We start from the raw sequence: 26,120 nt of genomic DNA, 5'->3' as shown, positions 1-26,120 counted from the left end.
CCAAAAGTGCTTGTTAGCACGACTACACGTGCCACAGTTTCAAGCTTTGGTAAAATGTCCACCTCCACGATCCCCAGCGATTCGACACCTCAGCGCCAAAAGTGTTTGTTAGCACGCCTACGCGTGCCACGGTTTCAAGCTTTGGTAAAATGTCTTAGAAATATCACTGCACCGAATTAACACAACATGTGAAAGAGCTGCTTTGCCTCGCATTGCCCAAAGAGCGCATGAAGCGAGCTGTTGAGCCAAGGGATCCAAGAACTGCGCGGTCTGTCCCAGTTTGTCCTACCAGTGACGTCACAAACGATGATGATGATAGCTAGAGAAGCACCTTCTGTAGTTCGCGCATACTGCCAATAGTGGCAACAGATAATGGACCTTTTGCAGAAACATCGGTTCGAGAGTAACTGGTTCCAGTACCCTCTCTCTCTTCCTTCTGGCCGAGCAGAGAGGGAAGATGGTTTCGTTGTGTCGACTTCGGGGCGGAAGATTACGCACGATGGGGACAAAGGCGAGTTTGGGGGAGCCGTATCTAGGTCACAGCGCCTCAATGGGTGAACAGGATGTCGCTGACGTTTTGGGTGTGCAACGGGTGGGAGAGGCCTCGCGCGCGCGTTGTTTTTTCGACACTTAGCCTCGACCCCAGTCGCGTGTCTAGGTGGCAGCACATATTCGCCAAGAGGTCCATTGAAAAAGGTGGATTCAGGACTGGCAGGTGGCTTTACTTTTGGTAAGATTACATGCCCGACGAATGTGCCAGGTGGGAAGGTTTCAATGAAAATAGTTCTTGGTTAGAGCAAACATTCCTGGCAATCCGGCAATGTTTTTTTTTTTTTTTTTTTTTTTTTATATAAATTAGATCAGAGTTTAAGTGGAATTAGAGTTCATATCTCCCGGCAAAACAAAGTGATGACGTCACACACACCTATATTGACGCGCGCGCCACCTTGAGGTGAAATATGCAGAAGCCGGCCACAAAAGCCGGCTTCAGGAAAAGATAAAAAAAGGGGGAAAACACTTTCAAGAGCGCAGGCCTAGTGGTCATTGCTTCGTGCTTTGTCTCGTTGAATGATTGCTGCGTATGAACTTTTACCACCCGTAGCTTTTGCGTCTCGCACTGCGGAGCGCCTTTGGATCAAGTTCTGCGGCTCTGCTGCTCGCAGGAAACACTTCGTCGTGTTGATCGCTACTCCCATCCCGATTTGTAGCGCTAGCATCTCGGAAGCAGCGATGGTTAGCTGTACCTTCAAACTTCGCACTAAAAAGTAAGTCAACTACGGCAAAAACCTACGCTCCTCGCTTGCTTCGACGCAACCTTGCTTCTAAAGATGGAAAAGCGCGACACAGTCGGTGGTTCAGCGAACGTCACCGAAAACTCTCCGATCGCCGGTGCCGGTAATGGCTGTGTGGCGGGTCGACATGCCGACGAGGCGAGCTCGACTGCCGATGTGATCGCTGATCGCTCAGCGCGGCCGTATGACCGCGGCGAGACGATTGAGGACATCTTGTTGGAACTCAACGCGACGAGTCGGAGCGCTGTTCCTGCGCCCGTGGAAACGCCGCAAGCCCCCGTTGAAGAGTCTGACAGAGATTCAACGTGCGACAAGAAAACGGAATCGATCGCATCGTCGGGTTGTGGTGCGCACGCTTTAGAAGAGGACGATTTGCGCAACCCCGGCGTCGATCCCGAGCCACGGTCTTCGGAGATAGACTACGACGACTACATCGTCGCCGATGAGGCTAGCGCTGACGAGGGTACCATTCAAGATGACTGTGCCACAAAAGACGAAAATGAAGATCGCGTGCCGCTTCCACCATCTGGTAACGACAACAACGGTGAAGAGAAAAACGAATGCTCGGAAGCCGCCGCCACCTCTTCCGAAAAAGCCGGTGGTACAGTCGTAGCCGAGACCGTGAAAGTGACGCAGCTTGATAGTCCAGTCAAGTCCATGGTCGGGAGTCAGGAATCGGGTGAGGTGAAGGAATCCAAAATGTCGAGCGGTCCAGTACCTGAAGTGCCCGGAACGCCACGTAGGACCGGCCGTCAGAGAAATGCTCCGCAGAGGTTGGCGGACGGCACCGAGAAACGTTCCCCTGAACGTAAGCAGACCGGACCCCAAAAACCGGCTGCAGAAGCCGCCGCGGCAGAACTTTTAACAGTTGACCAGAACCATCATGCAGAAGCTGTACCGAACGGCAACGGCAATCCAGCTGGGCAGACGTACAAGGTATCTCCCGGGAAACAGCATTTGACCAAAGCACAAAGAAAGCTCATGGTTGACGATGAAGTGCCTGCATTGCCAAAGCAAGTGACCCCGAGAAAGCGTGCAAGTAAATTAATCGTGGAGGAAGCTGCTGTTCCCCCTGAAGCATCTGTCATTGTGAAACCAGAAATCTTTTCGGATGGTGACAATCCTCTGATTGAATGCAAAACAAAGGCATCACCCAGGGGTAAGCGATTGACCAAAGTGCAGAGCCAAGGTGCACTTGAAGATCAAACATCTGCATCGCCCAAAAAGGGTACTCCGAGAAAACGAGTTGCTACACCAGCTGTGGAACAAATGACAGCCAAGGCCCCCACCAATGGTAATGAACCAGGCATTCTTTCAGGAAGTGATGTTCCTCTGGTCATACACAAAACCAGGCCACTGCCCAGAGCCAAGCAACCACCCAAGGCCAAGCAATTACCTATTTCTCCCAAAAAGGGTACATCAGGAAAACGTGTAACCACGGAAGAAGCCTTGCTTCCTGAAATTGCTGGAACTGATGCCCAGGCAGAAGTCTTTTCGGATGAGGATGCTCCCTTAGCAAAACGTAGAAAGAAGCAATCTTCTGCAAGTAACATGCTGACGAAAGTGCAGAAACAGCTTGCATTAGAGAAACTACCATCTGTTTTGCTAAAACGGGGCACATCAACAGAACATGCATCCAGGTCAGCTTCAGATGTGCCCGCTGTTGCAAACAGCACCGTCCAGCCAGACTTTCTCTCTGATGATGAGGAACCACTTAATAAACGCAAAACAAAGGCTTCACCTAAGAAGCAGGCAGTCAGAGCAAAAAAACAGTTAACACTTGAAGAACAACCACAGGTCACATCCGGTCGAGCGGTGCCAAGAAAGCGTCGGAGCAACGTCGACGCAGGCCTTGAAGTGTCATCTCCACCTAGGAAAGAACTAGAAGTGAAAACAAGAGGCAAGAAGCAGAGAACAGCAGCTGATAAGGACCTGGAACTTCCAGCAGCATCTGCTTTGGGGACTCTGTCTAATGAGAACCAAGAGCCTTCTCTAGCCAAAATGCAACAAAAGGCAGCAAAAAGTGTAAGAGCTTCGAAGAAACCTGAACAACTCAAAGGGCTTCCAACCGAGCCTGATGAACAGCCTATGGAGCATGCAGATGTAGTGCAGGAAAAGCAGGCTACATTGGAAACTGATCCTCTTCAGCAAGTGCATCCTAAAGAGTCCCTGTCCAGTTCTCCACACCCCAGATGCATCTCGGGTAGTCTACAAAATCAAGACCTGTGGACTCTGCGTGATTCTCCCTCCTGGAGAGCGGAACAGTTTGTCTCGTCGGACCGTCTGCTGAGGGAGACCGTCTGCCTCGGCCTCCGTGAACGAGAGGTGACAACAGGTCCCGCTTTCTTGACTATCGAGGTCCCTTCCTCGGGCCTCGACCCCAGACGGTGCTGGGGACCGAAGTCTGCTCGTAGAAGGCCCACCGTGGTTTTTGGTGGCTGTGATCCTTACAAGATGTATGTGAATGTGCACGGCACAAGGGTCCTGCTGCAGCAGTGGAGCCGGGTGTCCAACATCACGCCGACTGTACGACTCACCGACATGTTTGCTACATTTTCTTTGAAGTGATGTCACAATTTTGTTGCGCACACTCAACAAAAGGTCTATTGCAAGGCTTTTTGTTCAGTGATGTCAGAATTTTGTTCATTTCCTCTTCATATTGCTAGTGTACTCAAAATATGGCTGGCTGGGTTTGTTCTTGGATTTTAGAAGTTTTTTTCGGAAAGTTATTTGTGGTCGAGCAACTTTTTCTGAATGCAAAGCATTTCGTCGATTGTCATGGTACATGATGTGTTTACTCCACAGCAGCGTTTTGTGGTTTATTCCACACACCTTTAAGGTGGACTTGAGAGTATGAATTGGATAGATTTTGACATTGTGACAGGCCATCTTGTTTTTCTGTTTTACACATATCCGTAGCGAATTGTAGTTTGAACATGTACCGACGGGGGACTTGGTCTCTTTGGATGTGCTGCACGTGTTTCTAGACTGTGCTGCTTGGTGGTTTAGATGTATACTAAACACCTTGATTACCAACCTCCATATTCATATCCCGTGTGGATGTTGGGCACACCGTCGTAAAATTGGAGTCCCGGTTTTTTTTATTTTAAAGTGCTTCTGCGGCTTGGTTGGGAAAAAAAGTGAAGGTTTTTTGTTTTTTTTTATTTCCATCAACATTTGGCAGGTGCATTTGCAGATGTGCAAAACAGTTGTACCTCGGGAATCTGCTGCCATCGGCAGTTTCACCCCATCATTCCTCGCCAACAATGTATGTTTTTTACACCATTGTTCATATATTAAAACATTTGTAGACGTTCCTTGCCGTGTAAAAATGTGCAACTGTGACAATTCTCCTGTCTCTCGTTTTCAATCTGCTCAAACATACTTCCCAGGCACTAGCTTCACCTTGAGCATTAGAGGGTGCCCAGTAAAAGTGCTCCCATATTTCGAACTCTCTCTGTACTTCCACAAGACCATGCACAACACACAACAGTAGAAGTAGCGCTATCCACCACACGCTGCCCTATGCACTGCACACGGGTTGGGACTCGAGACCAGACTTTTGGCTTTGCAAGATTGCCCTCGCTGCATGGATGTCTACAAACCAGAGGCACACTTCGCAGCAAGGGGGCTCACGGTCGCAGATGTAGCTGCGCTCCCTAGCTTGGTGCAAATGAAGCGGAACAAGGCAGGGGCATCGAGAAAGCGTGCCTGTGGAGGTCTACTCACCCTTTTTTGTTTGGCAACAAACTTGGTTAGCCCCGGCACACTTCCGGTTCACATGTTTCCCAATTTGTTTTACTCGTCATCCTTTTATCGTAAGAGTAAATCAAGTCTGATAGAGCTACGAGTGGCCATTTCCTGAAGATAGCGTGAATATTTGATTATGCAAATACTGGGAAACCTCCCGTCAAGTTCAGAACCGGAAGGGTTTGGTGCCTATTTGCACAATGGCACCACGTTTCGACCCTCGCGAGAAAGAACGAATAGTAAAGCTGACACGCTGGGACTTACGAATTTGACTTAGACCGAAGATGGATTTCGCGGGATCATACTTTCAACACGGGAAATTTGTACATTTATTGATATCGGTGCAAGATCACCGGTGGTAAAAACGTGATGGAACGCAACCTATGGCAAGACTAGCCTTTTCTGTCTGGACGATCTCGCAGTACTATTATTTACAGCAGGGAATATGGCTGGGTTTGTGTACCCGTCGAAAGCACTTCATTTGCACAAGCACTTGCATACCATTAGCACCCTCAAACTTTCCGCCCACACTGCACCATACAGGAATACATGGCACGGTGTGATGCTGCTGTGCTACAACAGAGTGACAATCCTAAGCTGAGTGCAGCAGATGAAGATAAAACATTTTTTTCCCTGTAATTCTGCACTGGTAGAAAAACAGTTTTAGAAATGCGTCATAATTGCGGGTCAACTGGTACTCGGACCACAAGATGAAGGGGGCACCACTATGCTCCGTTAATGGCACGCGAGACCTGCAAAGGAAACTACCTGAACTTGTCTCGTGTCTGGATGGCATTGCCACAAATCCTCAGTCCGAGTTGTAACAACTCCCTAAACAAGCGATGCAAGGCAGACTAATGGGCCGACCAGCAACGTTGAGCAGCACACATTAGTTTTCAGGTCAGTACAACACGTCCAGTCTCGTTCCGGCCATCGCATGCTACGCACTGTTCCTAAACGCTCCGGAAATGCACGAGATTACCCGCACAGCGCAACACCTCCGGTGTCGCGGCCCACGTCGAAGAAACGGAATCCACACGGCGCCGCATCGATGAGCTCTGCTCCCTTCTTCAGAGGTCGATGAGCAGTTCGAGTCCCCGCTCCTTCTCCTCCCTCCGCCTCCTCTCCTCGATGAGCTTTCTCACCCTCGTCCCGTACTGCCGGTGCAGCTCGGCAAATGTGTACTTGGCCGACGCCACGGCGCGTGGTGATGCCGACGCGACCGGCGGCGCCGCCCCCTCGCTGCCGGCGGCAAAGTCCTCCTTCCAGCGATCGAAGGGGTTGAAGCGGGCGGTGCGGCCCGAGGTGTCGCGCACGCACAGGCAGCTGTCCGACCGGTTGGCCGGCAGCTGGCCCCCGACGAGCAGCGGCGTGGTGTTGCCGCACTTGGCAAGCCGCTCGGCCTCGGCCACCTCGCTGAGCTGGCGCTGCAGCTCGGCCACCATGAGCTTCATGTAGTCGTACGAGGCGCAGGCCAGGGCCTTCATCCAGCCCTCCATGCACTCCTGCGACTCAGCCGAAAGCATGTACATCCGGTGGCCCGAGCCGTGGAACACCACCTGGGGAGCAACGGTCGGGTCTCATTAATATCGGCTCAATAACATGGATACCTTGCTGTGTGGGCAAGCTTTTCGGGGACGAACTGGGCAATTAGGTGCGTCTCTGTCTCGCTGTCACGGACGGTTCGCATTATGGATTATTTGTCCGGAGAACAGAGGTGTCCATATGGACGAGATATCGCTGCATTGGCAAACAAGAACACTGATTTGACCTTTTTTCTTTATTGTTTTTGTGCCACTTTTTAAGTGTTAACCCCTAATAACGAGTGTCACTCGTGCCGCCATTTACGGACCATAAAACCCGACCACGAGTGTGACTCGTGTTTCGGTTTCAGAGCTTGTTTTGTGAGCTCTGCGGCAGATGGCAGCACTACCCCTGTTGCTCCTGTTTACCTTGGGTTCTTTTCTTGTTTGCTTTGCCTTTTGACAGAGAGAGGGCGCTCCATTGACAAAAAATAAGCGCACTATTGTAAGCAAGCGCGCCAAAAACATGTCTTCGGCGCGGAGGTCTGCTTTGGCGGACGAAGATATACAAAGACTTCTTTTTGAAAGTGATGAATGCGCCACTATTTCTGACGACGAATCCTGCTGCCTTTCCGATTACTCGGAATCCGATGAGAGTTCAACGGACTGTGAGAAAAGTGTTGAAAACGATGCGAATCCTGGAAGCATTTCATCGACTTCCGCGTCTGCACGTCAGTGGAACTGGGAGAAGAGGGACAACCAGCCTGCTCAGTTCACCTTTGTAGAAACCCCAGGTGTGTCAGCAAGGGTTCAATGCAGTCTTGGTGAGAAGACAAGCGCCTTGTCGACCTTTTCCGTGCTTGCAAGTCATGATTTTTGGGCGTCTGCCTCTGCTGAGACAAATCGCTACGCCGAACAAGAGATGGGCGATGAGGATCGTCCCAAGAAATGCTATGAGGAGCAATGGTTTGACACCATTCCGGATGAGATAAAGGCATACTTTGCCTTGTGCATCATTCTGACGCAAGTGAAAAAACACACAGTCAAAAGGAACTGGTCCAAGAGGTCCATAGTGGAGACCCCAATTTTCGGCAAAACAATGTCCTATGTGAGGTTTCTGCTAATCTCTCGATTTCTATCATACTGTGAAGAACTACTGAAGAAGAGGAGACGACCAGAGGTCCTGGTATAGAGCACGAGACTACGCCTGAAAGCCAAGGAAACGTTTTTCTTTATTTTGACGCAAATTGCTTGATTTAAATAAAGCTTTCTGTACGATCTTTAAAGAAAAAAACATGAGTAGGCAAGGGGTTAAATGACCGCATTCCTGACAGTCCACGGCGACGAGTCTCGACCTGCTGCAAGATGGAGAACTAAGCAATTAAAATCTACTTGTATCTTGTGCCCAAAGATGGCGTGAAGTATGAATGTAGTGCTTACTCGCGTATGTCACGCTTTCAACCTAGTCTCGGCGTCGTTTCAGGTTACAACCCTAGCAGCGCAGTCTGATCGGAGAATGATTACCAGCCCAATTGCAAGCACTGCTGTACAGATATAGGCAATGGATAGTATTTAATAAGTAATTTCTGGGGCAAAGTCATAGAAATAACACTGTGCACTATTGCGTGAAAAACGCTGCACAATATAATTTCTAGAATTTTCCCACAACAGCTTGACACTAGGTGTCCGCCGGAAGCTTCCGCATCACTCACTAAAGGAAATCAAACCTAGCCTCAACAGAAATCGAGTCAGGAGAGCCCTTGCCATATCTTCCAGAATGTGAAAAAAGTTGCTAAAAGTGAAACAACGAAAGTAGTGGAAAAACAATAATCGCCGCATTGCCAGCATGATAAACCAACCTTCGATACCTGCGGAGCCTTCTTATTAAAGATACAACCGGAATACTCTGGGCGAGTACAGGCACGACATACTCCAGTTATCTGAGCATTTATGCAAAAGACATTCCCCAAGATGATGCAATGCTGCACTTTGAGCATCCAACGAGGGGGATTGACGGCCAAGTGTGTTGGCACGCAGCAGATTGGAGCATGTGGAGAGAAAGCTCGTGCTCCAGAGCCCAGGAATCCTGGGCTCTATTCTCCCCACTCCTGCCGATTTCAATCTGGACGAGCATCGCACCGGCGTGAGGTCGTGTATCACTACAGCGTGATGCATGTTCAGACCCCGCAATGGCAGTGGTAGTGGCAAGATCTCTCATCTGTAATGGAGATGCCAGACACCCATTGTGGCTAACTAACATTGCACTGCCTAATGAGCAGCGACTTCAATATTTTCCAGGATGGCAACTACAGCATGAAAACTAACGCTTTTAGGGCACTTTAGACGGCCCGCAAAAATCGGTTTTTCAACGTATCGCGCTGCAATTTGCTACAGAGGTGCAAGCAGGTGGTGTAAGTTTACGGTGAAAACATCAGAAAATAAACTTCTTCCCAGACGATGCACGCCTAGAGAGAAGTGCTGCCGACAGACGGCGTACGCTGCGTCGAGGGAGCGCTGGCCGATTTGGGTTCTTTTACGGGATCGTCTGCCAGCTCACTACTCGTGCATTGCCTGCTAAGTGGCGGCATAGATTGCCCAGAACAGGATGTTTTCTTCTTCTTTTAAATGAGGTAAGTCTGTCGAATATGGCTTTTTAAAATATGTGCAAGCATATCCCTTCATTTTTTCACTGTAAACTTACACCACCTGTTTGTACCTTGTAGCAAATCGTAGCGCAATACGTTGAGAAGCCGATTTTTGCATTAGTTTACATGTGGGTCTAGACATTTCATCACACACTGTTTCATTGAAGCCGTTTCATAGAATGCCATTTCATCAAAGCCGTTTCATCGAACACCGCCTACTTGAGCAGATGGAATTCTACACCTAGGAAATAGTTTTTTTTTTTTAACACCACAAGGAGAACACTGTTATTCAATATAATGGGCCTTTCTCAGAGTTTGGCCACAATCGTGGCTCACCCTTGTGGGAATCGCTCAAAACTTTTCTTGGGGAGCTCCATCATCCACACCAAGACCTGGCGTGTCTGTCGATCCGTGTGTTTAAGTGTGTTCTCTGGTGGCGTTCCATCTTTCGCCATTATGAACATGTCTTTCTGTTGTCGCTTTGCGTGTATCTTTTTTTTTTTTTTTTTTTGAATGGCTGAGGACGACCCTGAAGGATTCATGAAAGCCACTGTCTACGATACAGATGACCTCGTTCGTCTTTATACCTTGAAACTCAATCGTCACTTGGGTGTCGCGTCGAGCAAGTAACTGAAAAAAGGGGTCGGCTTTCAAGGCAGTGTTATGTAAGTAATGGTGACCAGTTTTGATCCCGACCCAACTATCCACCTTGTGCGGAGTTTGTGAGCTCCATTTATGAGGCCAAGCCACTACAAACAACTAACTACGCTCTCCTTGAGCGCCTAATTTATTCAAGCTTATTGTGTTCCGTCACTTTGCCATCCTCTGTATTGCGCGAGCGCACGGGGCATCGCCATACCCGGGGCCGTGCAAACAAACTCGGAGGGGGTAAAATCCGAACAGTCCTGATATCGAGAAGGTTCGCCTGCATCGTCAAAAAATAAGGAACTGTATGTTAGAAACAACCTCTCTTTGAATTCAGCACGTCTACGAACCTCCGATGAAGTGGACCCGGCGAACAGGGGAGTTTACGGTTGGTTGCCAAGGTGTTCCATCAGGCTTCTCTCACCGTAAGGCTTGAATCCATTTCGCACGCCTCAAATGTTTTGCCAGTGACTGATGTTTCTTGTTTTCTTTTTCTTTCACCTTTAACGTGACAAGACGTAAATGTGTATAGCGTGCGCCTGAAGAACGGAAAGCTTTAACCAGTTGTTCTTTACTTGAGTACGGCATGATTAAGTTACACAACCGCGCGTGTACCTTACTGTCTTCTAGTTAAAAGCAGGATGTCCCACTGTCACGTTGAGGACCCGGCCAGCTGACACCGGGGATTCGCGTCATGGGCTTCTGAAACCGGGGCTTTCAAAAGCGGAGCAAAAAGGCCGTTCGACACCGGGTGCTTTCGTGCACCACCCGCAAAAGGCTGCTGGAACTTTATAAAACCTTGCATTTTAACCAATTTTGCTGCTATTTGTGCTACCTACAGCTGCGCAGCGGTAAGGCACGACGACTATGAAGCCACACCGCAAGAATAGCAGAGAGGGTCAAACCGAACCAGCATTGTCCGAGTGACTGATCGGACGACAGTGCCCCCCAAAGTGGTGCCTTCCCCTTTACTCCCCTCTCTCAGGGTTGGTGCATACTCCCAGCGGTCACTGAAAAAAGTAAATTTGTTAACTCATAAATTTTAAAAGGAAGAAACTTTCTTCTTTTTTCCTTCTATTTCTATTCTTTTTTTTTTTTTTTCTAGTAAATGATGACTTCTGTTGTTAATGTAGCCAATGAAAAATGGGAACACTGACAAACACTTTTTACACCTGTGAACAATAAGTGCAGTGATGAACTTCCGTCCATTCAAGGGCGTATCTTCGTCACTGAAGAGGCATATTCTGCTTCAAGATGAAGACGCTTTCTTGAAGCAATGGTCTGTCCCAATGTCGCACGATAGAAAGAAAAAAAAAAAAAGACCTGTCTCCCCTCTTTGTTAATTTATTGTAACCGACTGAACTGTGGACCTGCCGGACTTTTTACGTACAGGATATGTTCTTAAAAAGGAAGCTATTCTCCTAGGATAGAATGAAAACACGGGTAAAAAGGTCAAATACAAAATAAAAAAGGTACCGCGAAGAATAGCTGATTCCCTTTTCAGAGAGCGCCTTTCACGCGTTAACGGAGGGATGAAGTGGGAAAAAGTGTGTGGTCGAGAACAGCCACTTACCTCGCCAGAAAATAATAAGTCGCATATCCATTCAAGTTCTGATATGATAGTTACCTTCTCTGATTCAGTAACCAACGTGTAGGTGGAAAACAAATTTACCGGTGGAGTAATTCGATTTCTGGTGAACTTAGAGCCGCGTCAAAACTATTTCAAAAGCGATATCAAATTATGTAACATGTATTGTAATACTTCCAAATTCTCTAAAGGAAAAATCGATGAAACTGCGTTCGATGAAATGTCCGGTACCCGTTTACATGCTGTACTGCCCGATATGACGCAGTAACAACGCGATTTGCAGGAATTCCTTGCGACTTGCTGTGGACTAGGATACATCTCATTAGGGCCGAACGAGTAGCTCGCATAGAGTCACTTGAGGTCACTCCCAACTACAAGAACCTCCCACACAGTGGATATGCTCCCCATGTTCGAAAACCGCTGTACTACGCCGCATTTGATCGAAGTGAAGTGGCAAACGCAGGCAGAAGCTACTGCTGAGGCGCGCGGAGCGGGCGGCGCTTGAACCCACCTTGAAGGCGAACAGCTCTTCGTTTTCGGCCAGTTCGACGGTGCAGCCTTCGAGGATGACGACGCCGACGGGTTCGCGGTCCGTCTTCTTCTCGAAGTAGAAGAGCAGGTTGCCCTTGAGCAGGAACCAGCGCTTTTGGAAGGACCGGTTCACTTCGCCCCGCTTCATGAGCCAGCCTTCTCGGTCCACGGGGGTGTTGCTCAGCGCGAAGGTGACTAGGTTCTTGTCGTTGATCTTCATGATGAGGGCAAGGCGATAGACCAAGCTCCCCTGTAACGTGGTACGTGTACAGAAGCCAAGATTCAGCGACAGTTGTCGCAAAAAATATGACGCTAAAAGAAAAAAGAAAACACGCTCGTTCGCGCGGCGGATTCCGCAGTTTGGCAGGTTAGCGTAACGGCAACAGCGCTACGGGCATTTGAGCCATAAATAAATGACGGTAGATCGCGAGGGAGCGCGTAAAAACGCAAAGTTATGTTGTCGAAAGTCGACGCCCGAAGGGCACATACCGCTGCTTCAGCAATCGCTCCAAAACATCAACCTTTCGTCGACGTCAGCTTCCTGGAGACATAACGGTCGCTTGTGAGCAGAGTTCGAGCGACTGCACGGTGGTTTAAAAGACTTCAAAATGTTTCCACGGTAAGGTTTCATTCGGTTCTAATTTAAAACATTTTTATGTCCAAAGATTGGCCGCAGATGCGCGCAGCCGAAACTACGAATTCCAGAGGACCGCAGAATCTGTCGGCCGCTGAGGGCCGTTCAAAATTAATAAGGCTAAAACAATACGAACGCTGGGGGCGCTAGCAACAAGTTGTTTAGGACGGATATGCACGATACACCCAGCAAGGTGAGGGGCTTAGAGCGATACATTGGCAGCTGAAAGTGACCCCCCATCCGGCCGCCGCGATGTTGCATATTTTTGACCTCTGTACATGTGACCTTATAGTTTTACGTCTTTAACCAAAGTACGGCCACGGCGGCCACCGGACGGCCATCTTTCATAGAGCGAAATCGCGTTTTCGCTAGCGTTGCAGAGGCTGACGGCAGCGGCAGCGTGGTGAAGAGACGTTTTCTACTCGTTCGTCGTCATTCGCCGAAGACGTTTTTTAAAACCCTGTGTAAGCCGTGAGACTTGCCGTTGAGAATAGGGATGTCGCGAACATGTGTCGAACACCAACAAGGGTGAAGCTTGCAATTTAAATTTATAATTATGATGCATTTAAATGCTAAGGTGCAAGCGAGCTGGACAAGAATGACGAAAGTAATCCCTGGAGAAGGGGAACAAGGGGGACAAAGGACAAACATAAATCCCCAAACACAGCTAGGTGACTGGTGAGCGATTTATGTTTGTCCTTTGTCCCCCTTGTTCCCCTTCTCCAGGGATTACTTTCGTCATTCTTGTCCAGCTCGCTTGCACCTTTGCATTTAATTGCATTATAATAATAACTTTAAATTGCAAGCTTCACCCTTATTGGTGTTCGACTGGTGGCAGCTGATAAAACCAGTTTGCTCTACTGACGTCTAACCCCTGGTTGGCTCAGTTGGTAGAGCGCTCCACTTGTAATGGAGAGGTCCCTAGTTCGATACCCGGACCAGGCGGATTTTTTCGGACGCTCACCAGTCACCTAGCTGTGTTTGGAGATTTATGTTTGTCCTTTGTCCCTCTTGTTCCCCTTCTCTAGGCATTACTTTCGTCATGGCTGTATTTCTCGTTATAAACGGCCCACTCTGGCAAGCGCTCGGAGAGCAGCCAGCGGAGAGCACGTGACATCCGACGCAATCGTGACGTAGTTCGTCTCGGGACGAGCAAGGCTCCGGCGAGGCTGACGTCTAGAGGATGGCCTAGTCGTTCCAGCCACTGAAGGCTGCTTTTGTATGAATTTTGAGTGACGGGTTAATCTTCTATAATCTTGTGGAGGGACAATAGCGACTTCTGGGACACACAAAAGAGATTCTCGTGGAGAGGGGAGTTCCTCCTTCCCATCTTCTTTCGTGATGGACAGGGGCGAGACAGTTATCCTCACCACCTGTCAAGGTTCCTAGACGGGCATTACAAACGATGCGTTAGCGACATCCACCTTTGCTAATCGTTTAATTCGTTTTAAAATTATTTTTTGTCTTTTTTTAAGAAGATATTTGTGTGTCCGGTGTGATACTGCTCCTTTGAACACAGATGGACCAAAAAACAAGCGCCTAAATTTCGTTGTAGTATCTCTTTAAATCATCCTTTAGACATCACCATCCAATCCGAAGACAACTGGCCAGCCTGTCGCGCATGCGCATTGGAGTAGAACCTGAGTTGAACATTTGTCGAACTTTTCACAAGAAGGTCGAAAAAGTCGAACCTGGTCGAACTCGATACTTGACCGGTTCGCGACATCCCTAGTTGAAAACGCAAGGGAATTTCTACAAAAGCGCAGTGGGGCCCCAGGAAAAAAGCCACATCTCGTCGAAAGCATGTTTCGCCGGTCTCGCGGCGTGATCAAAGCTTCCTTGGCATGCCGATGTGCTGCGTCTCGGTGCCTTTGCACGCTTAGATACCAATCAAGAATCGGCGCCGCGGCAAAGCTTTGAACGTGTGTCGCGCGTGAGTTTTGGATCGGCCTGCTCTTCCGACGAGTTGCTATCAATAAAGGGGGGGGGGGGGGGGGGGGGGGGGGCGTCGGTGCGGTTGCTCCTATGCGCTATGAACCAACTGAAAAAAAAAAAAAAGATGTCAAAGCGTGAATCTCTGTTCGGAACATCATGCTTTGACAAAAATTTGGATTGTCCACTACTTGATTAACAGTGACCCTGACGTTAAGACATAATTTATTTTCCTTACAGTTATACAGGGTGTTTTATGAAAAGTGGACATATTCAATATTACGAAAACTACTGCTTCGCAAAAAAAAAAAAAAAAAAAGGCTTGTATCGTTTTGGTTCTGGGCCAGGGGCACATTTAGGAAAATTATCAAAGTTTGGGATAGTTAAGTTGTTAATTATGTTTCCGTAATTAAGATTTTAATATTCTGTTTAAGGCCATGGTTTCAATTGGAAGATTGCTGAGCATCATCGAAAAACACGAAATCAATAAATTGCAGAACGATAGAAGGCACACGCAGCATTTTACAGATTTCTGAAAGACCGCACAAACTTCTATAGTCAGATGCAACCTAAGAACAATCTTTTAGCTCCGCCCACAAGCGCATTGCGCCCATCTGAAGTGCCTCCGCCGTCGAGAAAGTAGCTCGCTAGCAACGTTGCTTTTTCTTCCTCCAGGAAACGTGTCTTAAACTACTACAATATTTATTTAATTCATTCAGGACATTTAAATTAGTTAGAATATGTTTTTGCCAACGAAATAGCTGTTTAGTAAAGAAAGAAAGTCATGTCCAATGCACCGTCTTCCCAATTCATTTTCTGTCCAAGATACGGTCTAACATACCGTCTTCCAGCGCCTTCGATTGAGGGAAAGCGAAGAACTTTATAGTTCCTGCAAATTATAAATATTTAGTGATTTACTTAGTTTTGTGGGCTTTGCGCACGAAATGTGTGCCTTTATTTTGTTGGATGAATAGAAAACAAGAATAATTATACTTTTCGGGTTTTGACAAATCGGCACCCTCCCAAGTCATCGACACCACCACCGCGCCCCGCTCTCTTTGTCTTCCGTCATGGACCCCACTGAGGCATGGAGAATAGAAGGGTAGGAGAGGGCATGACGTCAGCCGCGTAGCCTCCACAAGCCACGCTCCCTTGACGCCTCGCCTCTTTCTCATTTTCCTCCTTGCTCTCACCACATCACGTGACCGTAGCTAGCCTTCGTCTAGCCTTCGATCTGATAAAACCTACCAGACGGAGCGCGCGCAAGCCTGCAAGGAACCCTCCTACAATCAACCATCCATCTCGCACGTGACATGTCACGCGCACCAATCGCCAGACAGATCTGCGGTCACGCTGGGCACAAAATCGTTTAAACTTTTTATGACTAGGCTTCACCAATACTGCAACGTACCCCCTCCTAGTACTTCTAACCTCCTTGCACTGAGGTGACATCGGAAAGCGATTCCCCTGATTCTTCTTGGACGAAACAGCCTGGTGCAGCCTTACCGGCGACACCAAAGCGGTTCTTCAAGAAGCACAATCCAACGAAGCAGACGACGTCCGGCGTAGCTTCTCACCTCTCAGCAGTGCTAAGCCTCGCGCCCGCTTCGAAATTTTCGTTGGGGTAGCGTCGCTGGATTCTCACGTTGTCGCGCAAAAACTGCTGCAAACGCAAGCCGATACCATTAAGATTTCGTGGTGTAATCTCGGGCACGTAAAACACGGTGCAAAAAAGCAGAATAATTGTCACGGGAAACTAGCGTCGCGTTGCTAAGGCCATCAGCCATGTTGAGCTTTTTTTTTTTCAAAAGGATCGCGATTGGTCCACGGAATCGTGGTGTCATGAAAACGATTGGCTGGCGTTTCTCGGCGTAGTATTACATTTTCCTCTGAGAGGCACTTCCGGTTTTTTCTTAGCTTGCAACCGACTATACGGGTTTTTAAGTTTCGGTTTGCAATCGGAGCGCTTCTCGGCCCCGACGCTACCGCGCCCCGTGGAGAAATAGTGCAACCAACCTCTGCTGCGTCATGGTGTACTAGAATAGTTCTAGTACACCATAGCTGTGTTGTCCTTGCGCAATGCAGCAGAGGATGGTTGCACTATTTCTCCGCGGGGCGCGGTGTCGTCGGGACCGAGAAGTGCTCCGATTGCAAACCGAAACTTAAAAACCCGTCGAAGGTTGTGTGGTTTTTCAGAAAGCCGTGAAATGCCGCGCGTGCCTTCTATCGTTCTGCAATTTAGTGATTTAGTGTTTTTTCAATGACGCTCAGCAAGTTTCTAATTGAAACCAAGCCCTTAAACAAAATATTTAAAAAAGTTAATTACGCAAAAATAATTAACCATATAAATATTTTGGAAAAAAATTCCTAAATAGGCCCCTGGCCCAGGACCACAACGACACAAGCCTTTTCCTGTTGCGACGCGTAGTTATCGCAATATCGAATTTGTCCGTTTTTGTGAAACACCCCGTATAAACCCGATGAAGACAACTAAAAGTACTTGTACGAGCCGTAGGATGCAGTTAAAGGGCAACTCCGCTCAATTCCGAAAAATTTAGGCTTCCATGTGATTCACATTCAGAAAGCACTACTAGACAACTGTACGTCTTCGGACTCGCGAAATGTGGAATATTATTTGTGTAATCCTAATTTCAACATCAGCAGATACCGAAACCGAAACTTCGGTTGCGTCAGGCAACATCGGTCTCGGGTCGTCAGAGGCATGGCACGTCACGTCGAACCACGTGGTCTTGTGACGTTCGGGAGGGAGCGAAAAACAGGACACGCAACGCGGGCAGGTTTTTTTTTTTTTTTTAGACGCGGGCAGGTCGCTTTGCGTGGCGTGGACGGTGATGGCCTGGGGGAGAGGGGGAAGGGGAGAAGACGAAAGAGAAGGGGAGCGGAGAAACAGACCGATAAGCGCGCAGGGCAGCGCAAAGTAGCGCATCCGTGTGACGGTGATCACGTGAACGCCCGGTCAGTCAATACCGGGAGGAGAAACTCATGACGTCATCGTTCAATTTCGCTCTGAGAAGTAAAAACAAGCAAAACGTGAGAATGACGTATCAGGCCTCTGACGTAGTGGCTCAACGTTGGCCGCTCCAACTGCGTGGCATTGACCGCGCTGATGATTGCGCCTCGCGCCGCACGCTAGAGTTGGCAGATTTCGGCGACTTGGCTCGCTTGAAGGTTTGCTGGCCAGTTTATTAAATAAATAAACGGAATTAGATCGTAATATTTGACGTGGGGTCTTCCTATATGATACTGAAGAGGGCTACATAGTTTTCTAAATATCAAAACTGAAGCGGAGTTGCCCTTTAAGCAATATCAAACACGTATGCCGCAAAGCGATCGTCATCTCCGAAGGCGACTTCCATCTGCGGAGTATTTGGCGTATTGTCTTCTATTTATTCCAATTACATTTCAAAGACCACACAACAAACAAACGGCATACCTAGCTCTTCATCCGAATAGGTGTGCACAACGTCTTCGACGTAACGCGATAGCTTGGACCTTTTCGCTGGCAAGGCGAACGACTCGGTAAACACTTTGCCTAGAACGGCTGCCTCGTCGTCACTCGCTGGTATCTTCGTCGCTGTCTCTGATTTCGCTGTCACTGCGTTTTATTAGACCTCCTGAAATTAACTGCAACGATGTCATCGCCGCAGCATGCTCGGGCGAGTCGGTCATGACGAGAGGAACGAAAGCAAGCACAGCAAGAGAGCCCACCCAGAAATCGAAACAAAAAAGCCGCGAAACTCATTCACTCCCCCGCGGGAACGTTGATAAAACTGAAATGTAGCGAGCAGGGGCGTACCAACCTGTTTTTGAGTGAGGGGGCAAACCAGACCCTCCCCCCCCCCCCCCCCTCCCCCCGGTTGGTACGCCTACGGTAGCCAGTGACTACTGATCGCGCTCCTCCGAAAGAGCCTTCGCGGAGAGCTACTCCGGACCGCTCGATGCGTTCCGCCACTTTCCGACGGATCGGTTGGAGCCGCTCGGCAAGCGCCCCAGCGGCTCCAGGGGGGCTAAGCTCGGCGCGGCGAGATCGAGGCAAGTTCTCCGCCAAACTCGCCGACCGCCGTGATTGGTCGGCGCCGTGCATGACGACACGCGCCGACACTCCCTAGATCGTGACGTTAAACGGAGGGTTTTGAGGCGGTCGGAGAGTTGCATATTCGGAACTCGCGGCGAGATGCGGTGACGTCACTGTGACGTGGCAGAAGCCGCCGCGGATGGGAAAAGCTTGCCGGCTCCGACCTAGGCGAGTTTGGGCGAGTTGGGCGCGAAATCAGGGAGAAGCGTCCAAAATGGCAGCGTTTTCGTTCGTGTTTTGCCGTCGGCATAGGTATTTAAACCACGCCAATGTGTTTGACATGGACGACGTTGATTTTCAACAACACTATCGCCTCTCGAAAGACGTGGTAAGGTGCGATGAACTGGGTGGCGAACCGGGCTTGAGGCGATGGAGCCGTGAATGAACCGTCGTCCCCGTCGTGAATCCTACATCCAAATTCTACAAAGTGAATCCTAGAAACAAATGTGTTTTTACGGCAATCTGCAACCAGGAACGCAATTTACCATTACCTACAGGCTTTTACAATTATTTTGATGAGTTGCTGTGCTGCGTAGATGCAAGATAAACGCACCTAATAAAATTGAAACTAAAACAGATAGAAGAAAAGTAATGTACATGAATGGTGCAGACTAACAACTGTGTAATTTCTTTCTCATCTTTTTCCCTCCACACCGTATTTTGACAAACAAATTGGCCGTTAGTTGTTTATACAGCAGGAGAACATGCCAGAACATTGCGACATTGTCACCTACTGTAGATAAGCAGTTTAGCCAGTGCAGTATGACTGCTAGCCTAGGGTCTTTAACGTGCACCAGGCAGTAGTGATACACGACCGCATGCCGGTACAATACTCATCAACATCGAAAATGGCAGCGGTGGGGATGAATCCACGATCCTGGGTTCTGCAGCGCGAGCTTTCGCTCCACGTGCACCCTATTTAAAAAAAAAAAACAAAAAAAACAACAAAAACAACAACAAAGAAAACAACATATTGTGGCTGTGTGGTGGTGTGGGGGAGAAAAATGAGAAAGAAATTACACAGTTGTTTGTCTGCGCCATTTCTGTATGTTGTTTTTCGTCTATACTCTGCTTTAGTTTATATATTTCTCAAGAACGTTTTTCTTGCATCTACGTGGCGCAGGAAACCATCCCGATGTAGTCATCTAGCCCATATCCAAGCAATGTTTGTATAATTAGCATCCCTGCTGTTACCTATTCTTATTTGTCATTTACGATTGAAATAAAAAAAATTAGGCTGCATGTATGTTGATACTACCTAGCCCAGCCGGCCACCGATCCCCCGATTTAAATAAAATAAGAACCCTTCACTGCGGAGCGTAGGGAAAAATCGGAGCTACGCTGGGGAACTCGCCGCCGCCGGGGGGGTCGGAAATGTAAGAGGGAAGTGGGAAACTCGCCGGGGCGGAGTCAAAAGAAGCTCCAAAAGAGACGTATCCTCGACTGTCCCTTTTTCTTCTACTTTGAAACTTCCTCTTTTCCTGCCTCAGTCTCAGGCTAACATCAGAATGGTTAATTTCCACCAGCTCGCCTGCGCACTCACTACAATATCCTCCCCTCCCTCGCCACGTGGCATCGGAGAGATTCCCGCCGGAGGCGAGCTTAGCCCCCCAGGTGGCTTTGCTCCAGATCTCCCCGCAGGGGGCCCCTGTCAAAACAGGTGTTTGGAGAGTGGCGCCGTGGCGTCTCCTCCACGGACCTCGAGCCATGCGGGTTCGCCCGCCCGCATCTGGCTGTGCGTGGCTTTCCCGTGTCCGGGGAAAAGGGCATCCTGGTGGTTGAGTGGAGCCCGGGGTAGGTTTGTACTGTATTAGCTCCGAGGTCGTCCTTGTTGTCGGGCTCCGCTGGAGCCAGGCGCCGACCAGGACATCAGGCAGAAGGAGCTCGGAAGCAGGGCCGCTTTTGACAACGGGTTTACTTTACATTTGTACAGGGTCTCGAAAAACAGCATCAGAAGACAGGAGTCCCGAAGAAGTCCGCTTCTTTTAACGGGACGCTCTTCCCTACCTTCCCCACGTAGGGATTTCGGCTAGCTATGTCAGCCCCTCCCCCACACACAGCGACACACCCCCGTCTCGACAGAGTTTTTGCGGACTCTAACCAAAGTTTTATTTAAAAAACACATAAACCCGACGTTTCGGGACCCGCTCGGTCCCTTGGTCACGGGCAGACTTGTACGTAACGCGTTACAAGTAATTGATTACTTGTAATCAATTACAGTTAAGTGTAATTTTGTAACGCTTCAATTACATTTGTCAAGCTGTAACGCTCGGAGTAATTCAATTACTTTTTTTCTGTAATCAATTACACAATTACCAATTACATTTTTCATCCCACAATTTTTTTTTCTCACAAAAATCAGCATAGTCACTCAGCCATGGAGCAAAAATGATTGACATTTTTTTAACATCTAAAAAAAATAAAACTAGGATTAGTCGGCAAATCCTTTTTTCTTTTACGCCACGCACTTCTACAAGCGCGCCACCAGCCTTGGCTGGGGAGTTCCGGATCTCGTTGCAGATTGCTGATAAAGTCGACGGGAAGCGGGAACTCGCTATTGACTTTTTAGTTGGCTTTGTTCCTTAGGTCGGCGCGTCAGCTACACGACAAGGTCCGGGTCTGAAAACAAAAAAGGAAACAATAACCAAACAAAATTGTGTACGCAATATTTTACTGTGTATTTGTGTATTTCTGTCATCGCAATAAAAAGTAACGTGAAAGTAACGTGAAAAGTAATCAATTACTTTGCAGTAATTGTTCAATTACTTCTGGGAGGCAGTAATCAGTAACGGCTCATCGAGTGCTGCAGGCTCATCGAGTGCCTGCAGCACTCGATGAGCCTCCAAACACTCGGATGAGAATGCCCAACGAGGTGTTTAAAGGCGTTATTCCAGCCCTCGCAGGCGTTGTTTGTGCGGTCCTCAACTCGCAGCGTTGCTTCCATGACGTTCCAGATCTCCGTAGGAAACTCGGGGCGTCGGCGGCGCACGGTGGTTGTCAGTCGTCCATTGGCTTCCGCTCTTGAAACAGTGCGAAACGTTCCGCTCACGTATGGGGAGTCAAAGTACGCGAGTATTTCGGCCATGTCGTCGGGTTCCATGTCACGAATGTGCTGAAGTCCAGATGGTACAAGGTCGGGAGGCACGAACGCAAGGCCGTCTAGCATCCCGCAAGTCTTCCTGAAGGCGTCGTCGGTCCGGTACCTGTTGAGCAGACCCAGCTCACGTAGCTGTGGTGAACAGAAATGTAAAATTAGCAAACACCTATGCATACACATAAATGCGAGCAGCGAGGGGTAACATAACATTTGAAACTCTACAATACACTTGCTGGGCTCGAGCCCCACCCCTGCCTGTTTCGATCTGGATGAGCATCTCACCGGCGTGCGGTCGTGTATCACTACTGCGTGGTGCACGTTAAAGACCCCAGGCTAGCGGTTGTACTGCACTGGCTAAATTGCTCATCTACAGTGTAAACCAGTGTCGCCCCTATTGGCAGACCAACCTTACGCTGTATAAATCACTCAAACGTCCAATTTGGCTTTTGATTTTTGGTAATTTCATGTTGCGCATCCGCACCCTAATAACTCTCCTTGCCTATCGCATTTCACATTATCCCAATAAGCCTTCAATAAGATATTAAATTTATTTTGTTATAAAGGATTCAATAGAAATCATTGTTTACTGGAAGCTGTATAACCGCACGTTACCTTGCGATGGGTACTCTGGCACAGATGAAAGAAACACCCCCTGGATGCAAAGTCTGGTCCGAAGACTTCCCTTGCTGTCCGGATCGCAGCCATCTCGTAATCACTCACGATGACGCTGGGGTCTGGAAGGTAACCTCTTGATTCGGATGCGTCAAGGACGGCCCGAAAAAGCTCTTCATAAATCGCGAGGCTCTACCCAGCAAGGAGAGCGTAGACGCAGGCGACCGAGCTTTCTCCGACTGCGCACCTGAGCACGTAAAGTTGTTTGAACAGCGGGGGGCAGACTGAAAACGTCCCGTCCATATACCAGGTTGAACTCGTGCTCAAGGCTCTGAGCTGGTCGCTGCTGGCGAAGACCAGCATCCGGTCCCGCCGCTCCGATCCGTTGTCATAAATGAGGAACGGCTGTGGCACTTCTCCTCCGGTCGTTGCCCAGATGTCCTCGACCTCGATCTTAGCCGTGGATTCTGGTTCCGCTGGGCGCAGCCGGCTTCTTTGCTGGCGCAAGTCGCGACGCACAGTCTCCAGGCTTCCAATATTTGCCCGCACAGCAGCTGACGAACTACAAAACGCCTGGGCCAAAAGCTTGCTTGGTGGTTCCGACGTTTCTTGCGCCTTTCTTTTTAGGTCCATTCTTATCTTCGTCACCTTAACGCCGTCAAAGTCGCTGGCATGGTTATGCTCCGTTACTGACCAGAAGCGAGTGATCTGTAATGCCGAAAAAGGAAGATCGCCTTATGAGACGCTGCTTACTTAGAAAACACCAAGGCAGTTTGAAATTTCATAATTCAACAAGCTCTTACTTTTTCATCGAAATATATCAGCTTGGAAATTATATTCCTTTGCTAATATTTAAAAAAAAAAGATAAAGTCGGATAGTAGTAAAAATTGGTTCACGTTGGAAATTGAAAATACGCCCAATTGCACGTGAAGGAAAAATTGTAAAATAGCCAGTAAGTATTATGGACGAACTGATAGACAGAAGTGGTATTTTGGGGCAAAAGCACTCCTGGGCCCGTTTGCTCGAAGCGCTAACCCCGGCTAAAGTTAGCCGCAGTACCTAGGAGAGGGATTTTGAAATCACGTGACTGGCTCGGTAGGGATGCGTGGAAACATGGCGGTTCCCCAGTGAGTGAGCGCCGCTCGCTTTGGAAATTATATGTCGTAGCTGCAATATCGGGCGCGTTAGTCAGCACCGAATGGTGCACGAGGTTTTCGCTTTGCCTTACCTCACTCTAATTGCAAAGCATGGGCGATGGCATCGCCGTATTTTTTATATAGTGTTTCGATTCTGGCCATTCTTAAGCCTAAATGAAAGCGATAATTGTCGGCATGGCAACGTCTTTGGAAATCAGATTGCCTTGACACAATCGGCCGGGTATTGATAGCACACAAAAGCAGACAGCGTCCCAACGGACTTTTTCCTAGATTATCCAGGTATCGCGAGGAGGACGCTGGAAGTATAATTCTACGGTACGCGCGCTGGCCTTCTTATAAAAGATTCGAAGTAAAAACACATAATAAGGCTTTAACGAACGCGCGTGCAAGGCAAAAATTTGTTTTATGCTTTTTGCTTTAGAACGTTTACTACTGCAGACGCCAGCACGTGCGACGCGTGCAACTACAGTCGTAGCATGCACCTCGGTGCTTGGATAATCAACAATCCACTTTCCAAAGACGCTGCCATGCCGACAATTATCGCGTTCATTTAAGTTTCAAGTTTCAAGTTTCAAGTTTATTTTCTCTTCAATGAAGAGTGGGAGGATGGGAAAAAAGCAGTAGGAACTGCTTGACAGAGTCCCTTCCTCCCCTTCGGCAGCAACAGCAGTCATCGCAGAGTAAACAATCTCAAATACAAAATTAAACAAAACAGTAACGATACAAAAATAACTATAGGTACACTATTTTGACTAGTTAAAATATTACAATTCAACAAATCTGGAACGTAAGCACTTTTTGGAAATGACTTCAACTTCAACACCCAAAAGGGACATAGTATTTAAAACTTTAGGTAGCCTATACTGCAGCATCTGGTCACCATAATTGGTTCTTGAACGAGAGACTATCCAGGTGTCAGCGTGTCGAACAGCATATGAAATCTGCTTTGTTTGTAAGGAGGACAGGGAAAGGAAGATACTGTCTGGCTTATTTAATGCTGTTTTGTACATGAGAATAAGTTTATAGTCATAATAATTTGTTATTTTAATCAGGCCTAATCTTTTGAACATGGGTGTTGTGTGGCTACAGTAAGCCTCATTGCAGATCGCACGAATTGCTTTTTTTTGTAACAAATAACAGGCTCAGAAATGCCCAGAATCGAAACACTATCTAAAAAATGGGGCGATGCAATTGCCCATGCTTTGCGGTTTAAGTGAGGTAAGGCAAAGCGAAAGCCTCCTGCACCATTCGTTGCTGACTAACGCGCCCGATATTGCAGCTACAACGACATATTAGTTCCAAAGCGAGCAGCGCTCACTCGCTGTGGCACCGCCATGTTTCCCCGCATCCCTACCGAGCCAGTCACGTGATTAATAAAATCAACCTCCTAGGTACTGCGGCTAACTTTAGCCGCGGTTAGCGCTTCGAGCAAACGGGCCCAGGAGAGCTGCATCGCGTTGCCTGGGCTCTTGAGCAGCCCGTTGGTGGTGGACATCCAGCAGAGCTGCAATGGCGGTCGAGGCATCGGCTTGACTGTTAGGCTCAATGGGATCAGGAACTGAAAGGGGCGGGATGGCTCCTCCTCTAGGTTGCGGAAGCCCATCCTCAGCTTGTCGAGGACGGTCCATGCTTGCCGGAAAACGGTGCCCCGAACGGAGCTCCACTTCTGACACCAGTTGTTACGCTTTATTCTCAGCGTATCTCGCCCCTGCTGTTCTCTTCTATCCTTTTAATCCAAACATCACTTCTTATTCTTCCGTCACAACAATATGCCCCTAAACTACAGACAATTAGAAATCATGGGAAACTGCAGGCTTTTGAAGCTATGTTGGCTAAATTTACAAATTTTTACCCTATGCCTTAACATAAGGTATATTATATATAAGGTATATAACTCCTGCAAGCTTCTTTCATCCATTCCTAGGACAAATATATTTAAATTTTCGCCTCTGCAGCTTTCTATTAATAATTGGAATAAATTACCAGACTCAATAGTAACAATATCGGATATCTCAAAATTTAGAGAAGCACTTGCCACCTTTTACGGCCTGTAGCTCACTTGTGTATTATCTTTTGTTCGTTTTTTTTTACTCTTTTTGTTTGTACTGTGTACCTGAAGTGTACAAAGACTGCCTGCCCCCCTTATGTAAAGCCCCACGTAGGCATTTAAGGGATTAATAAATGAATGAATGAACGAATTACAGGTTTTGTATGAAAAGCCCGTCACCAGAGAAGTAGACAAACTAATATCCACCTTGACGCACATGCATTTTAGTTATGAGTAGTAGCATATGGGCACACAGGTGAACAAAAGAAATGGGGCACTTACAAGCTCCAACTGGTCCAGAGGAGAACCATGTGGACGGTGCCACTGGTCGGAACTCCAAGGGCGAACTGCACGAAGGGGCTGTAGCCTCCATGGGGTCTGCGCCGCACGGCGGGGCTGTCACTTCCGCGGAGTCTGGTTTGTCTATTAGACGCAGGCTGTTGTTTCCAACACAAGTCCTTCCTCACCATGAGCAGCGGTTGAGGAGCCTTTGAGTCTGAAGCTGGAGGTTGCACTGCACGATGGGGCTGTAGCTTCTATGGGGTCCCCCGCAGGGGGCACCTGTGAAAG

The 26,120-nt window shown here is 48.3% G+C and overlaps 2 protein-coding genes across 4 annotated transcripts; one reads left to right on the top strand and one right to left on the bottom strand.

Moving 5' to 3' along the window:
• Positions 1–989: 989 nt before the first annotated feature.
• Positions 990–4,609, top strand: LOC115320372 (nucleolar protein dao-5). The gene has a single exon (XM_040220783.3). The coding sequence runs from the start codon at positions 1,329–1,331 to the stop codon at positions 3,858–3,860; it is 2,532 nt and encodes an 843-aa protein (XP_040076717.1). The 5' UTR covers positions 990–1,328; the 3' UTR covers positions 3,861–4,609.
• LOC115318391 (sesquipedalian-1) lies at positions 4,434–26,110 on the bottom strand. 3 transcript variants are annotated; one of them, XM_029978111.3, is made up of 4 exons: positions 26,018–26,110; positions 25,833–25,928; positions 11,955–12,224; positions 4,434–6,601 (listed from the first exon to the last, which is right to left on the bottom strand). In XM_029978111.3, exons 1-4 carry the CDS (start codon positions 26,018–26,020, stop codon positions 6,113–6,115), a joined length of 858 nt encoding a protein of 285 aa, XP_029833971.2. In that variant the 5' UTR covers positions 26,021–26,110; the 3' UTR covers positions 4,434–6,112. The 3 variants fall into 3 exon arrangements, with proteins under 3 accessions (XP_029833971.2, XP_029833969.2, XP_029833972.2); XM_029978109.3 differs by having other exon boundaries at positions 25,833–25,946; positions 26,018–26,103; XM_029978112.3 differs by lacking the exons at positions 25,833–25,928; positions 26,018–26,110 and adding an exon at positions 12,464–12,903.
• Between the last annotated feature and the right edge of the window lie 10 nt (positions 26,111–26,120).

Source organism: Ixodes scapularis, unplaced genomic scaffold (genome assembly GCF_016920785.2).
Source record: "Ixodes scapularis isolate PalLabHiFi unplaced genomic scaffold, ASM1692078v2 PGA_scaffold1__304_contigs__length_218370807, whole genome shotgun sequence".
NCBI lineage: Eukaryota > Metazoa > Arthropoda > Arachnida > Ixodida > Ixodidae > Ixodes > Ixodes scapularis.
This window is presented reverse-complemented; position numbering and strand designations above follow the sequence as displayed.